Source organism: Meriones unguiculatus, chromosome 7, assembly GCF_030254825.1.
Source record: "Meriones unguiculatus strain TT.TT164.6M chromosome 7, Bangor_MerUng_6.1, whole genome shotgun sequence".
NCBI lineage: Eukaryota > Metazoa > Chordata > Mammalia > Rodentia > Muridae > Meriones > Meriones unguiculatus.
In genome coordinates this window covers 36,489,716-36,504,337 of record NC_083355.1, presented here as the reverse complement: position 1 = coordinate 36,504,337, position 14,622 = coordinate 36,489,716, and the positions used below count along the sequence as shown (strand labels likewise).

The 14,622-nt window shown below is 44.4% G+C and overlaps 1 protein-coding gene across 19 annotated transcripts in view; it reads left to right on the top strand.

The window, feature by feature from the left end:
• Nucleotides 1–14,622, top strand: part of Synrg (synergin gamma) — a 77,277-nt gene that overhangs the window by 40,284 nt on the left and 22,371 nt on the right. For all 19 annotated transcript variants that reach the window (XM_060387129.1, XM_060387128.1, XM_060387125.1 and 16 more), the window contains 2 exons: nt 154–216; nt 6,104–7,033. In XM_060387129.1, coding sequence (XP_060243112.1) covers nt 154–216; nt 6,104–7,033 — 993 coding nt within the window. The remainder of the gene's footprint in view (nt 1–153; nt 217–6,103; nt 7,034–14,622) is intronic.

Here is a 14,622-nt window from a genome sequence, read left to right as displayed (position 1 = left end):
TCAAGTTGTCTAAATCTTCAGGTGGCAGGGTTTTATTGAGTGAGTCAGATACTGTGCCACACCTTAAATATGTTTGCTCAGCGCAGTGCCCTGCTTCTCTGGCTGTGATCTCTGGACTCCTCACTGTAATGAGTTTCTGTCTCTCTGTTGCAGAGTCTGGTGATAAATACAGTGCTTTCAGGGAGCTGGAGCAAACAGCAGAGAGTAAGCCTTTAGGTAAGTGTGGATTCCATTTCTTTTTTTCCTCTTGCCGAGTTGGAGGAAAACCCCAGGGCTTTGTGCATGCTAAACAAGTATTTTACCGCCGAGCTACATTGCCAACCTTCTAAGAATTTTTTGTTTTGAATGACATCCATTCGGTTTTTAAGTTGAGTGTATGTTTTTAAAAGGAAAAGAAAAGTTTTTTAAAAATGACAAACCAGGGGGCTGGAGAGATGGCTCAGGGGTTAAGAGTTCTGTCTGCCTTTCCTAAAGGTCCTAAGTTCAAACACCAGCAACCACATGGTGGCTCACAACCATCTATGTCCTCTACTGCCCTCTTCTGGCATGCAGGTGTACATGCATTCAAAATAAATAAAATCTTTAAAAAAAAAAATGGCAAACCAGATGTCCTAGCACACCCCTGTGATGGTAGCACTTGCAGGACATAGACAGGAGGATTGCCACAAGTTTGGGGAAATCTGGGTTGTATAGCTACTTCCAGGCCTTCCTGGGCTGCCTAGTGAGAGCCTATCAGAGTCACTAGGTAGGCCTGGCTGGATCCACTTGTGTCTGCCCTTCAAGTGCCGGGATTAAAGGTGTGTGCCGTCATGACCAACTAAAAAGAAACTACATACTATTATTATTAGTAGTAGTAGTAGTATATGGCATAGTAATAGTTGTGACACACACTCAGACTGCACATATTTGAGTTCACAAGTCCTTCATGGTTGCTGCAGTGTTTAAGTACTGCGATGAGCTGAGTAGGGCGCTGTTTTGTGGGGCAGAAATAATCTTGTAGAGCCTTGGAAGCACAGTGAGGCAGTGTGGCGCAGTTACTGTGAGGTCCTTTCTCAAACTGTGGGTGAGTGAGTGGCCCCTGAAAACAGTGCGTTGCCTTCACTCGAGTCTGCCAGATCCTGTGTGAGAGGCAGCAGCTGTTCCATCCTGACATTCCCCAGCGGCTACTCAAGTGCACCCAAGTCTGTGGACTGTGCAGGAGGCAGCCATCAGTCTCAATCAAGACTTTTAAAATCAGTTCCTGGTATGGTACTTGGCATTATTTTTGTTTTCTTGGTTTCTTGTCCATTTGGAAAGAAAAAACGCTGTAGAACACCATTACTGAAAACAGCCCTCGGGCTGGTGAGATGGCTCCGTGGTTAAGGATGCTGGCTGCCAAGCCTGACAAGCTGAGTCTCGTCACCAGAATCCACACAGTGAAAGTAGAGACCAGCTCCTCCTGCCAGTCATGTATGAACTTAACACATATGCATGTTGTAGCATGCATGTAGTTATGCCCCCTTGTATGTGCATGTATGTATGTGTGCATATACACACAAAATACATAAACCTAAATTTTTTAGTTAAAAAAAAAATGGGGGCTCCAATGAACCAGGCAAGCAGAGCCTGTAAGTTTCAACATGGCCCAGGCAGGACCGTCAGTGCATGTCAAGTTCAAAGCCAGCCTGGGAAGCAATAGGAAACAGCAGCTGTGACCGAGCAGGGCAGGGATGAGGCATTTCACACTTCCAGAGGTGTGGTGTGACAGTGTGATGGCTAGAGAGCCACCAGCTGAGCTTAGCTGGCATCATGTGAGAGTTGATGTGCTTTTCCCTTAGAGAGCCTGCGTGAGGGCAACGTGGCTAAGAAGGAAGGAAACACGCCTTCTTGGGGTTTCTCCTCATGAGTGACAGTCCCACCCACTTCATACCCTTCAGGAACTAAACACCATTTGAAAAAGGAAACATTGTACTTATAGAAAATGACAAACAGGAGGCAAGAAGGACTTGGCCCAATTAGCATTTTATCAAATCTACCTTGTTGGTGCGGGGAGTGCTCTGTGGCACAATGTGGCATTCCAAAGCCTCAGAGCTCAGATGTAGCTCAGTGTAGAGTGAATGCTTAAGAGTGTAAAATCAGTGGACTTGGGGAGGGGCATGCAGGCAGAGGGTGGAGGAAGGGAGGGGTTGGGATGGGAGGAGGGAGGGAACCACAGGGGGATACAAAGTGAGTAAAGTGTAATTAATAAAGAAAAATTTTTAAAAAAGAAAAAAAGTGTAATAACGCATGGACAGCTCCTGGTTTTCATCCCCAGCACTGCTAAATTAATCAATTAATTTGAATGAATGAATGAATGAATGATGAATGAATAAGACCTATATAGGAGGAAGGAGAGGTCAGTTACTGTACTGTGTTTGACTCAAGCCACCATTGTTCAGGATTTCCAAAATTAGTTCCGATTTAATGAGAAAGGTGAAGCGTGTCTACGTGTGTGAGACAGAGAGCGAGAAGTTAGCGCGTGTGGTTCAACACGGCATGCAGTTTCCACAGGTAGTCACCCACAGCTTATACTAAACCTTAATCTGCGTATTGCGCAGCGTTTCTTCTCTAGTGAGGATTTTCTCCTGAGAACCCGCCCACTCTGCCTTTATGTACTCCGTGCTCAAAGCCGACTTGTACACCTTTGCGTGGGGTGGGAAATGGTATACAAGGCAAGGAAGGGTGGTGGGCTCTCCACTGCGCTCAGGAAGGGCCGCCTCTCAGGTTCCGTCTCTGAGATCTTAGATTCCAGCAACATCCGAGCCTTTGGGACAGGAAAGCTCTGTCTTCCTCCACTCGTGTGTTAGGCCCTGGCTACTCAAATGTCAACCTTAGAAGAATCTTGACTTGATTTCTTCTCAGGCGAGCTTCGAGTAGAGCCTGGCGTAATGTCGGGATTCTTCTTGTGGCACTGTTACTGATCCGGGTGCAAACGTCTAAACTTTTTATTTTATGTCTATAAGTGGTCTTTCCTGCATGTCTTTGTACCTACCACATTCAAGCCTGGTGCCCACACAGGCCAGAAGAGGGTTCTGAATCTCCAGGAACTGGAGTTAGGGACAGTTGTGAGCTGCCATGTGAGTGCTGGGAACTGAACCCAGGTCCTCTGAAAGAACAAACAATCCTCTTAATGGCTGGCCATCTTTCCAGCCCCATAAACATTATTCTTATTAGAGACAATAGGAAAGGGTAGTGATGCCCAAAATGTAAGCGGTGCCTTAGCCCTGCTTCCCATCCTGAACCCAAGCCCAAGGTTATTGTCTTTTTTATTTGCTTGGTTTCACTTCTCTTCACTCGGTTTAAAGCTTTCTGAGTTACCAGCTTCGTTCAATTTAGGAGAAAGTATTTTATTCTCCTAAAGTTTCTGAAAAATGTCCTTGGACCGGGCCACTTGTGATACAGACATTTCCTCCCAGCGCTTGGAAAGGAGAGGCAGGAGGATGAGAAACACAAGGTCATTCTTGGCTTAGCAGCACATTTGAGCCACAGAATAGTGGGGTTGGGGGGGCTTGGCTGTGACCCCAGCTCTGCAGGACTGCAGGTCAGACCAGAGGCTCTCGCATTGCCGAACACCTCCTCCAGGTTAAGCCAGGAGCTACACAGACCTTCTGAAAAGCGCCCTGCATAAAGAAAGAAGACTTCTTATTAGTTAGTTAATTCTCCTTGAAATGTTCTCAGGGCCTTAAAAGTTACAGAAAGCGATTGGAGGAGCTTTAAGAACCCACACATGAGCTACAAAGCTGCCAGCGGACTAGCAGACATCCAGCCAGCTTACTTACTGAAATACTCCTTTGCTTTTAAAGTTTTAAACCCCCATTTTCATTTCCTTTTAACCCTTTCACTCAGTTTACATTTCTGATGGAGAAATTTACAATTCATCATCAGTAAGTTTAGTTTGCTGTGTGATTTGTGTTTAAAAATAAAAACCTGTCAATTTCACAGATATTTCAAAGCAACACATCAAAGGTTTATTTAGGCCATGATCTAGACAGGATCATACCTCCAACTGTAGCACTCATGAGGCTGAGGCAGGAGAATTGCCATGAGTTTAAGGTTAACCTACGCTAACATGTGAGATCCTGCCTCAAAAAAAACCAAAACAACAAAGAAAAAAGCTTACTACTAATTACCTTTTCATTATAGAAATAACACAGATGTCATTGATATGTCTCTAAAATCCTAGTGTAATTTTCACATTTGTATTTCCTGTTATTTTGTGAAATTGACTTTTTTATGTTATGACTTTTAATGTTATGTCTTAAAAACAAAAGTAGGAAAGCTGAAAGCTGCTCCTCTTTCTCATATTTCTCTAGGATTATGGGAGTGTTTGTGTTGATAAATACTGCTAGTAAATAGGTTCAGTATCAGATTAAGAAGAAAAATCACATTGCCTTTTCTCGCTGATAAATCAAAGTGCAGATCATGCATCAGGCATGGTAGGGTTAAAGCCCGTCTTCCTTGGTGTCAATTTTAGAAACTGATTTTAGGGTTTGGGTTTTAAGTACATTTTGTGGTTTGTATGCATCTATGTTTTATTTTTTAGGAAGAATGTTTTTTTTATTAAATGAATGAGAAACTGGACATGGTAGTACATGCCTGTAATCCCAGCACTCAAGAGGTAGAGGCAAGAGATTGCCGCAAGTTCAAGGCCGGCTTGATCTATTTAGTGAATTCTAGGCTAACCAGACCTACAAAGGTAGACTGTCTATTAAAAAAAGAAAAAAAAGCCAGGTGATGGTGGCATACACCTTTAATCCCAGCACTCAGGAGGCAGAGGCAGGTAGATTTCTGAGTTCTGAGTTGGAAGCCAGCCTGGTCTACAGAGTGAGTTCTAGGACAGCCAGGGCAATACAGAGAAACCCTGTCTCAAAAAACAAAAACAAGCAAAATTTAGTTCTGTATTTTTTAAAATTCTTCAGAAGTGGCAGCCGTGGTTGGTATAGCGGTGTTCATGTTTGGTATATCTCTGGCTTTAATTAAATGGTTTATCCAGGTGGGTTTCATTGTAGACCTTTAGACACTATAAGAAAACTGAGGTCATTGGCATCCTGACGTTGCAATTGTAAATGACAAAATTAGATACTAATGAAGAGTGGAAATCTTATTAAGAATCGTGGTTCCGGAGTTTAAAGACAAGCTGTCAAAAGACAAGCCAAGCTAGAAAAGATTGGCTCAGAAGATGAAAATGCTTGCTGAAGAACCTTATGGCCTGAATTCAGTCCTCAGATTTAAAACAAAGGAGAAAAGAGAGTCAATACCCAGAGCCACCCTCTGACCTCCACTTGTGCACATCACACTCACACACCTAGCAACAGTAGTCAGAGGTTGTCAAGTTTTTATAGTGCTCTTATCTAGGGTGCCTAGCTTGCTTTTCAAATAAGTAGTTACTTTTTCAAGAATTTTTTTTACAAAAATATCTTCAAATTAATATGTCAGCATATTTGAGCAGACTACATTATATCCCGTCTAATTTGTGTTCTCTTGTGTGTGTGCAATGTGCATGTGTGTCAGTGTGCACATGTGCCTGGTCAGCATTGAACCTAGGCCGCAGTTGTTCATGCTTGAGCTTTCCCACCGAGCGCTGCGCTAACGCTAGCCTCTGGTAACTGGGTTGTTTTTATTGGTGGTGGTTGGTTGGCTGGTTGGTCTTGTTATGTAGCCCAAGTTGGCCTCAACTTGTGATCCTTCCGCCTCAGCCTCCCCAGTTCTGGGAGGGTGTGTCCTGCAACACCCAGGCACTTGCTTGTTCGAAGTTGTACATTCTCAGTATCAGATGCAGGCTTTCCTCAACACTTCACTGATTCCCTTCATTGCTACGTTTCCTCTTTAAAGGGCTGCTGTGACAGTGTGCTGCTGCAGAGCCTCCAGCTTCTGGTTCCGGTTTGGCCAGAGGAGGGAGTCATGAGCAGTGTGTGTCTGTTTGTGTATCACTGGCTCTAATGGGGAAGCAAGTAGTCTGACGGTGTGGACCATGGTTACTGTCAGGCCAAGGGGGAAACTACAGAATTACCCTTCAGTTCAATACGCCTTGTACTGTGTCGTCTACAGCTCTGTGTCTTTACTTCACTGCCCTTTTTTCTTTCAGGAGAGGGCTTTGCCGATTTCAGATCCACAGGAGCTGATGATGGCTTCACCGACTTCAAGACCGCAGATAGCGTGTCACCCCTAGAGCCGCCGGCAAAAGATGCTTTTCCAGCAGCCTTTCCCTCTGGGGCTGCACAGCAGAAACAGACACAGCTGAAGACCCCCCTGAACTTAGCAGACCTAGATATGTTCTCCTCAGTGAACTGCAGTGGCGAGAAACCGGTGCCCTTTTCAGCTGCAGTTAGCACATCAAAGTCAGCTTCCACGAGACCTCAGCCGGCGGGTTCTACAGCAGCCTTGGCAGCGCTGGCATCCACTAAAACTTCTAGTTTGGCAGATGATTTTGGAGATTTCAACCTCTTCGGGGAATATTCTAATCCTGCATCTGTTGTCGAGCAGGACGACTTTGCAGACTTCATGGCTTTTGGTAACAGCTCAATTTCATCTGAGCCAAAAGCAGATGACAAATATGAAGCCCTCAGAGAGGAAGCGAGCCCCAGCCCCTTAGCCAGCAGCACAGTGGAGGGCACACAGAACCCACCTGTGCCTGCCAAGTACGACGCCTTCAAACAGCTTTCCCTCGAGGGAGCTGGAGTGGCCATGGAGGAGTTCAGAGAGAACATTCAGTCCAGCAAGAGCGACGATGACTTTGCTGACTTCCACTCCAGTAAATTCTCATCCATGAGCTCAGACAAATCCCTGGGAGAGAAGGCGGTGGCTTTCAGGCACGCCAAAGAAGACTCTGCCTCGGTGAAGTCTTTGGACCTCCCCTCCATCGGTGGCAGCAGCGTTGGCAAGGAGGACTCTGAAGATGCGCTTTCTGTTCAGTTTGACATGAAACTGGCTGATGTGGGAGGAGATCTTAAGCATGTCATGTCTGATAGCTCTTTGGATTTACCAACAGTTAGTGGCCAACATCCTCCTGCCGCAGGTGAGGAATTGGTGAGATTGCTATGGTGATGGTGACGTAGATTTCAAAGGTGGCTCTGTGGACATTGTTTGACTGACGGACAGGCTTTCTAATAATAACTAGTCTGCAGTTGTCCATCTGTCTGTCTAAAGCAGGGTTAAACATGATGTTATGAAAATCTTAACCTATGAGCACTCTGACTGCTCTGAAGTTTAGATTGGATAGCCAAAATACCTTTATTTTTGAAACCCAATACTCACTTGGTATCAGAGGCCCATATGAGCCTGCTGCCCAGTGAGCCCCACATAGCCAGAAGTTTTATAGACTTTTGCAGTGTTTCTTTATTCCCGTGAGAGGGATCAGCGGCGCCCGCCCTCCCCTTTCGTCTTCTCTTTCATATATTTAGAGTTGCTAAGACAGTATTTTTTGGTTTATGGAAACTGACTCTTACGAGGCCAAGAAAGTGAAAAACCTCTCCTGACTGACGTGTAGTGCAGTTTGGCAGCTTCTCTGAGGAGAGGGAGACCACCTAGGGATGCTTGGTGTGTGAGGGCCTGGCGCGGAGCAGCCTGCTGTCAGTGTGACTGCTTTGCAGTGTTACTGTGAGTATTAAGTTGTAATAACCCTGTAGATGCTAGGGTAGGGTAACTGCTAACTTCTGATAGGACGTGTGGGAGCCGCTTCCTAGGGTGCCCTCTAAACCCTGCGTGGCTTCACATGTAACAATTTATCATCCGGTCCAACTTCCTGTCTCAAGAACTAGATTCCCAAGTGTCCTAGTTTTTATTTCATTTCGGTTTTTTGATATGTCTATAGAAAGATAAACTATTTTGTGGCCTTTACTAATGAGAACTATCTCGGTCTTACTGTACTATTAGAAAATGTAGTATGCACTTGCAGGGTCTGCTTCTTTACCCGAGAGGGACAGGTAAGACACTTCCACGTTTACAGGCTCCGCAGACATTGTGAAGTGCCGTGGAGTCGTCAGATTTCAAACTGGCAAATGGCGTCTGTCCTTTGCTACTGGAATGTTGGCAGTTTCTTATGCTGGGCTTTGAATGGGAAGCAAGTTAGCAGAGATCCACGCTCGCCTGCTGCCGCCAGAGGCTCTCCTGGTGCGGCAGGCTGGCTGAGCTCTTCTGCCCTTCGCTGTTATTTTCTCTCTCTCTTATTTTTTTCTATTTCCCCCTTCACTGCTGTTTGTTTGATAGGATGATTTATTCTTTTTTTGTATGAGCTGTATGAGCCACAACACTTGGTTGCAAAGGACATTGTTTTTTAAACAACGGCATTTGATTTTTATTTAAAAACAATTTCACAACATGTATACTAGCCTTTGGACTTTGGCGTTATTAATTAGAGGCTATTTTTCTGAAAATAAATCTATATTCTTTCACAGTGCCAAACCACATATCTTTGTGAGATGAGTTAATTCAAGTTTGGGATGTCTTTTTTCCCACCTTTTCTTTGGGAAGGGGAGGTTGGTCTTTGACTGAGCTCATTTCAATGGACCTGTTAAATAATATGTGCTTGTGTTCTCTCTCTATGTTTGGAACACTCCCAGAATGGAGCCTGTCATGTTCAAGCCAGCTTCCTTCAGAGGGAGGAGACCTTAATGCAGATTGTTTCCTTGTGTTGCTCTGTAAACCTCTGGTGAGGAAGGGGCAGTATCCATCCTTCAGAGCGGTTGTTAAAGAGGGGTTGACGGCTGACCAGCTTGCCTCCATGTCACTGAGCAAGCTTGCTGCGTGAATAATACGTCAGAGAGGGCAAGCGGCAGGCATTGCTTCATGCACTGGGACTTTACTCTGTCCTTCCATTCACTGTGGAACCTCTTGCTCTCTTAGGCTGAGGGTTAAAAGGACATCCTGAAGAAATAAGAATCGGGCTGATGGAGCAAAAAAAAACAAAAACAAAAAACCACTTAGGTGATGACTGTGGATGGACCGTTATCTTGTTTGGAAACCCTAACTTAACTCTGAAGGGGATATTGTCTCTACCCCGTGCTGTTAATTCTCTGTATGAAGGTAGATCTACTGATAACATTGCCTGGTTTCTCTTTGCATATCACTACGTTTAACCCTTTGAGCCCTTGCTGCGTATAATTTCAACGAGGCTGCTTTTCCACCCTCCTAAATTTACTCTCTCCCACACAGCAGCATCTTGATTTGGTCTTTAAAGGTCCTTTCTTTCTCTGGCAGCAAGAGCTTACTTTGATCTGTGACTTTCTCAAAGAGTCAGCAAGCCCTCTGTGGCTCCCTGCCTGTGAAGTAGCTCTTTTTGACATGGAAAATCTTTGTATTTTAATCAGCGCCTTATTATTTTTTTGGCTGCTTTTCTGATGTCTTTTTTTCAACATAGACACTTGTGTGTGGATGTGCCGTTTGGAACTTGCTTTATTCTCTTCCTCTGCAAACACTTGCCTGCATGCTTACTCTGATGACTCCTCTTTAGCTCTTCTGTACCACTCTCTTTTGCGATCTGTAAGTCCTGTGTTAATAAACGATTCTTTCGCATATTTTGAAAGTGTGGGGATGTGTGTAATTTGTGTTTTTCAGAGTTAGACCAAAGAAATACCAGACTGGTATCAAATTGAAGTCACAATAGCCCTTGAAACTGTTTTTGTTTGTTTGTTTTTTTCCCTAAGAAAGCAGAGGTATGGTCTAACCTTTGCCCCTTATAAGCCCATTGACAGAGTCTTTAGTGTGGCATTGAAATGAATCGTGTAGCTTCTAGGCTCTTGAGGTTAGTTGGTAGCATGCTTGCTAGCATCTGCAAAGTACTTATTTAATCTCAGAACCAAATAAATCAATATATGTGGAAATATATTATGCACAGTCCTCACTCAGCCAAGAGTGACACACACCAATAATATTGGCTCTTAAGAGGCAGAGACAGGATTGTGAGTTCAAGGCCAGCCTGAGTGTATGGTAAGACAGTCAAACAAATGAACAAAAAAACCTTGAAAGAGTGGAAGGACATAGCAAGCACCACAGAGTTCTCCTCTGACTTGTATACCCACGCATGGCGCACTGTGCTCACACATAGACATGTCATAAACACAATAGTAATAAGCATTAAAAATCAAAACAACCCACAGAACAAAAGAACCAAACTTTCAACTTTAAATTTCATTTTTAAGAAGCGTGTTCCCGCCTGACGCAGTGGTGGTGTGTTTACAGGGCACTGGATTCGATCCCAGCACTGCAATAAATCAAGCAATAAATTGTTTACTCCGTTTCAGAGTAGGAGGAGCATGAGGAACCTTGGTAATAGAAGTCTTTTTCAAGTCCCAGACCCAACCCATAAAGATTTTAGGGAAATGAGTCATTTCGGTGCTTTCACTTTTTACACGCAGTTTGAAGGTTTTAAGTTTTCTCTTTTGTAACTTAAGGATATTAAACTCCCGAAAATGGGAATTTTGAGTCCGATTCCCAAGGTCACATTGCTCTGCCCCCCCGGAGAAAGAAAAAAAGTTGGGTGTCAGGTGAAATTTACCCTTAAAAAGAGCCAGGCCTTCCGCCCAAGCTGTGTAACATGTTGAGAGGTGAGAGGTTACTGTTAAAACCTTGGATAGAATGCTCCGCATTTGAACCATGTGCTGCTACCAGACTGGGGAGAAAAGCGTCCAGCCAGTGAGAGCAGCAGCTGCACTGCTCCGTCCATGAGACTGACCTCGTGGGGCCTCGAAAGCCAGAGCAGTCCGCTGGGTTGCTTAATCTCCTTTGTGAGCAGAAGTGACTCTGTGTATAACTGCCAATCATCAAAGAGCTCATTGTGACTAGACAGCATATTATTTTTAGGGAGGTAGATTTAACATTATAATAACACAAGATCGTGTGTGTGTGTGTGTGTGTGTGTGTGTGTGTGTGTGTGTGTGTGAAAGAAAATAACTCTGTGGTGTTTATCCTCATGTCAGGTAAGATACGGTTGGCTAATGCTTGTCTCTGTCAGGGCGTGAGGCATCCCACAAGCATGCTGGTGTTCTGCAGTCACTGTTAGAATCCTTGTTGACTACCAGTGGAAACAGGTGCACTCACAGAGAACACTGGCAATGTCACACAAGCTGTGCTAGCTTCTAAAATAATGGAAGGAATTGGATTATTATTATTATTATTACTATTACTTTTGTTGTTGTTTGAGACAGGGTTTCTCTGTGTGGCCCTGGCTGTCCTGAAACTCACTCTATAGACCAAGCTGGCCTTGAACTCAAGAGATCCACATGCCTCTGCCCTCCGTGCACCAGGATTAAAGGAGGGTATCACCTGGCAATTATTTTTATTTATACTTGTTTGTTTTGTTTGAGTCAAGGTCTCACTATCCTGCCTAGGTTGATCTTGAACTCCTCAGTTTAAGTTATCCCCCTGCCTCAGCTTCCAGAGTAGCTAGGACTATAAACAGGTATTGTCGGGCCCAGCTATTTTTACTCATGTATATTTACTGGTTGCATGCTAAGCGAGTGCCCTACCGCTGAGGTACACTCTCCGCCCAAATTACTTTGTTTCTCTTATGAGTGGCTTCTACTCAAGTCTGTCATTTAAGGACTTTTGATAAGTTGTTTGGGAAATGTCAGCTAAGTGATTTTGAGAACATAAGAGAGCCATATACCCAGCTCCTAAGTCTTCTCTCTCTCCCCGTTTTGGTAGCCAGAAAGCCTTCATTGTACTTAGCATCCTTTGTGCTCATTTGTTGTCATTCTGGTGGGACTTCTATTATTTTTACGGTTTTTAATTATATATGTGTGTGTGGGTGTGCACTTGAGTGCAGGTACTGCAGAGGCCAGAGACCTTGGATCCCCTAGAGATGGAGTTGCCGGTGGTTGTGAGCTTCCTGGCCTACATGCTGGGCCCTCTGGTGGCGCAGCACATGCTCTTGACCTCTGAGCCCTGTCTCCAGTAGGGACCTCCCTGGCTGACCGTGGACAGTCTTACTGTCTCTTGCCTTCTAACCAACTCTGAGGTTTAGCCTTCTCATGCTCGCTGCTTTTCTTTATTGAACTTAAAAGCACCGACACTGATGCCTAACGGTGCTTACAGTGTGTTACAATTCAAGCCATAGCATCACAGCAGTCAACACAAACACACAGAAAGGGAAGTTCCTCCACAGATTAGAAAACACAGAAAAGCGATCAAACGGCAGCGTTTTGTAGCCTGTTGCATGATGGGGTCACTTTTTCTGTTCTCCACAGCAATGCCTTTCAGGACGCTTAAGACTCAGGACATAGACCAGGCCTTACAGCCGGTAGAGAATATCCTCTACGGGAGAATTGGGCCCCAAATGGGGAGAAATGGAAACGCTCAAGTATTGCATGGTTTGTGCTGATTAGTGAAGGTTGGGCTAAGTCTGGTGTCACCTCTTCAGACCAGCAAACAGTGTCCTGCTGTGCAGGACACAGGAGAATACTGGAATTGTACATGTAATACCTTTTCCCCTTTCCTTGAAGCCCCTCTCTTAAAAGCCAGTAACTCTTACTCTCTCAGGCACACTCCCACAGCCTTAGGAAACATCCATGGGGTGGGTCTCATTTCTCTGTCCTGTGGTGGCAGTGCGTGTGCCTGGGGATAACTTGTTTTCATGTACAACATGCCTTCAGAGTGGATTTGACTAGAGGTTAAGGAAGAGCCTGGTAGCATTAGCTGCCTGTAGGAGAGAAAGCCATGTCTTGATTTGATCCATGATGGGAAGCAGATTGTACTTTTTATCCTTTTGCCCTTTGTTATAGTGAATTCCTGGTTGCAAACGAATCTGTCTGTGAAAGCACACAATTTGTTTTATTGCCTGTCCCCCATTGTGGCTCTACTTAGCACCACCCCGGAACCCGCCAGAGAATCGGAGATACAGTGGCGGCTCTTCCTCTTATTATGGCCATTCCCTATTTTCTTTTTTATTTTTCTCCTGGCAATTTTCAGAATTCAGCTATGAAATTGCAAAGCCATCTCTAGTCACTTTGGTGATTATAACATCCTGTATCTTTTTTTTTTGCAGACAGGGCTCCAGTCCTTCATGCTGAAGGCCTTGTTACTTACTGTATTTTAAATCTTCATACAGTACCACATAGAACCGGGTTGCTAAGCAAATAGAGCTACTAATACCAGCAAATGGGGAGTTTCCTTGTTTGTCGCTTACCTTCGGTGAGCTAATGTGCCAAATTTTTCTTAGAAAATGGTTTACCAGTATTCACTGTACCGAGGAAGCACACCCCATATTTAAGCTGTGTTCAGATGCTGAGGCTTAGGAGAGGTATTACGTAACCGTTTGCCTCGGGTTCTTACGTAATGCCAGTCTTAGTACTTACTCATTCAAATTAATTACTCTTTAGAAAATTACTTCTCACCCACTGGTAGCCAGTAAATAATGAAAAGTAAAAACACTGAGTTTCAAACCCACGTTTAGTGACTCATAGCATGTTTACTCTTCGGTTAACATATGTATCCCAAACATTTTCTTTTAAGTCTTCCATTTGCTTTTTCATTTAGTTATTTGGTCACCCTGGTGAACGGCTCCAGAGGGTGAAATGTTACACGATTTCATCGAAGACTTTTGTAGTTATAAAAAGTCTTAAGAGCTCTTTCGCCAAGGCAGTCCTTATCGCTTACAATGCCTTTTATCTGATGATGTGAGTCAGTCTTGATTTTTATACAAAAGGCTTTCTGTTTTGTTGTATAATTGCACAAAAAGGTCTTATTACCATAGCAACTTGAGTGAAGGGTTTGAACTAGAGATGTCTTTCCATAAATTTATCTTTGGTCTGCATTTAAAAAAAAAATCACTACTCTTTCTTTACTAGATAAGATACTAGAAGCAGTTTCTCAAATGGTTTGCCCAGAGAGCCTTCTGCAGGCATCTAGTTAATAAACATACCTGTGTGGCGAAGCTCCCTGCCGAAAGTACCCCTGACAAACTGACCTCGCGTCTAACGCATCTGCCTCCTGAGTGGCGCCTTATTTCAGCCTTTACAGCTAGATCTAGGCAGATCCTTCTACCTAAAGGGGAAAATGCTACAGTGAGGGACTAAGAAAGTGCTTGGTCTAATGGCTTGCTTCATTCATTCTCCACTATAGATCTGTCACCCAAATCATTTTTCCTTTTTATTAAGCAGGCCACACACGAAGGGTGCAGCTTGCACAGCAGAACTTCAAAGTATTCTATCACTTAGCAAAAGAGATTTGCTTTTCACTGGTAGACCCTAGCTAGCATTTTATTATTAATCCCACGCTCTTATCAGAGTGTAGGGAGCTGTGTGGAGTGACAGCTCTGTGGGAGAGAGCTGTGGCAGGGTCTGGAGCCGCGCGTCTGTTCTGAACTGTGCTGCGCTCTGGCCGCGGAGGGAAGGTGACCAGCATTGTTTCTCCCAATGACTTCACTGTGAAAATCCGGGTCACAGAACTTGGCATTCCTTGTGAGTTGTGTGTACGGTTGTCAGGACAAGTTGGTCTTCTCACCTCAGACAGTAAGTAAAATGAAATGAGGCAGCTTGACCCGGTGCCCTGCTGAAAGGGGCTTCTCCACCCCAGCCACAGGCAGCTTCTCTGGATTGGACTTTTGAAACTTACCTGGAAAGCCAGCCTGATGACTCGGGTGTGGTTGTTCCAGCTGCTCAGCAGACCGCA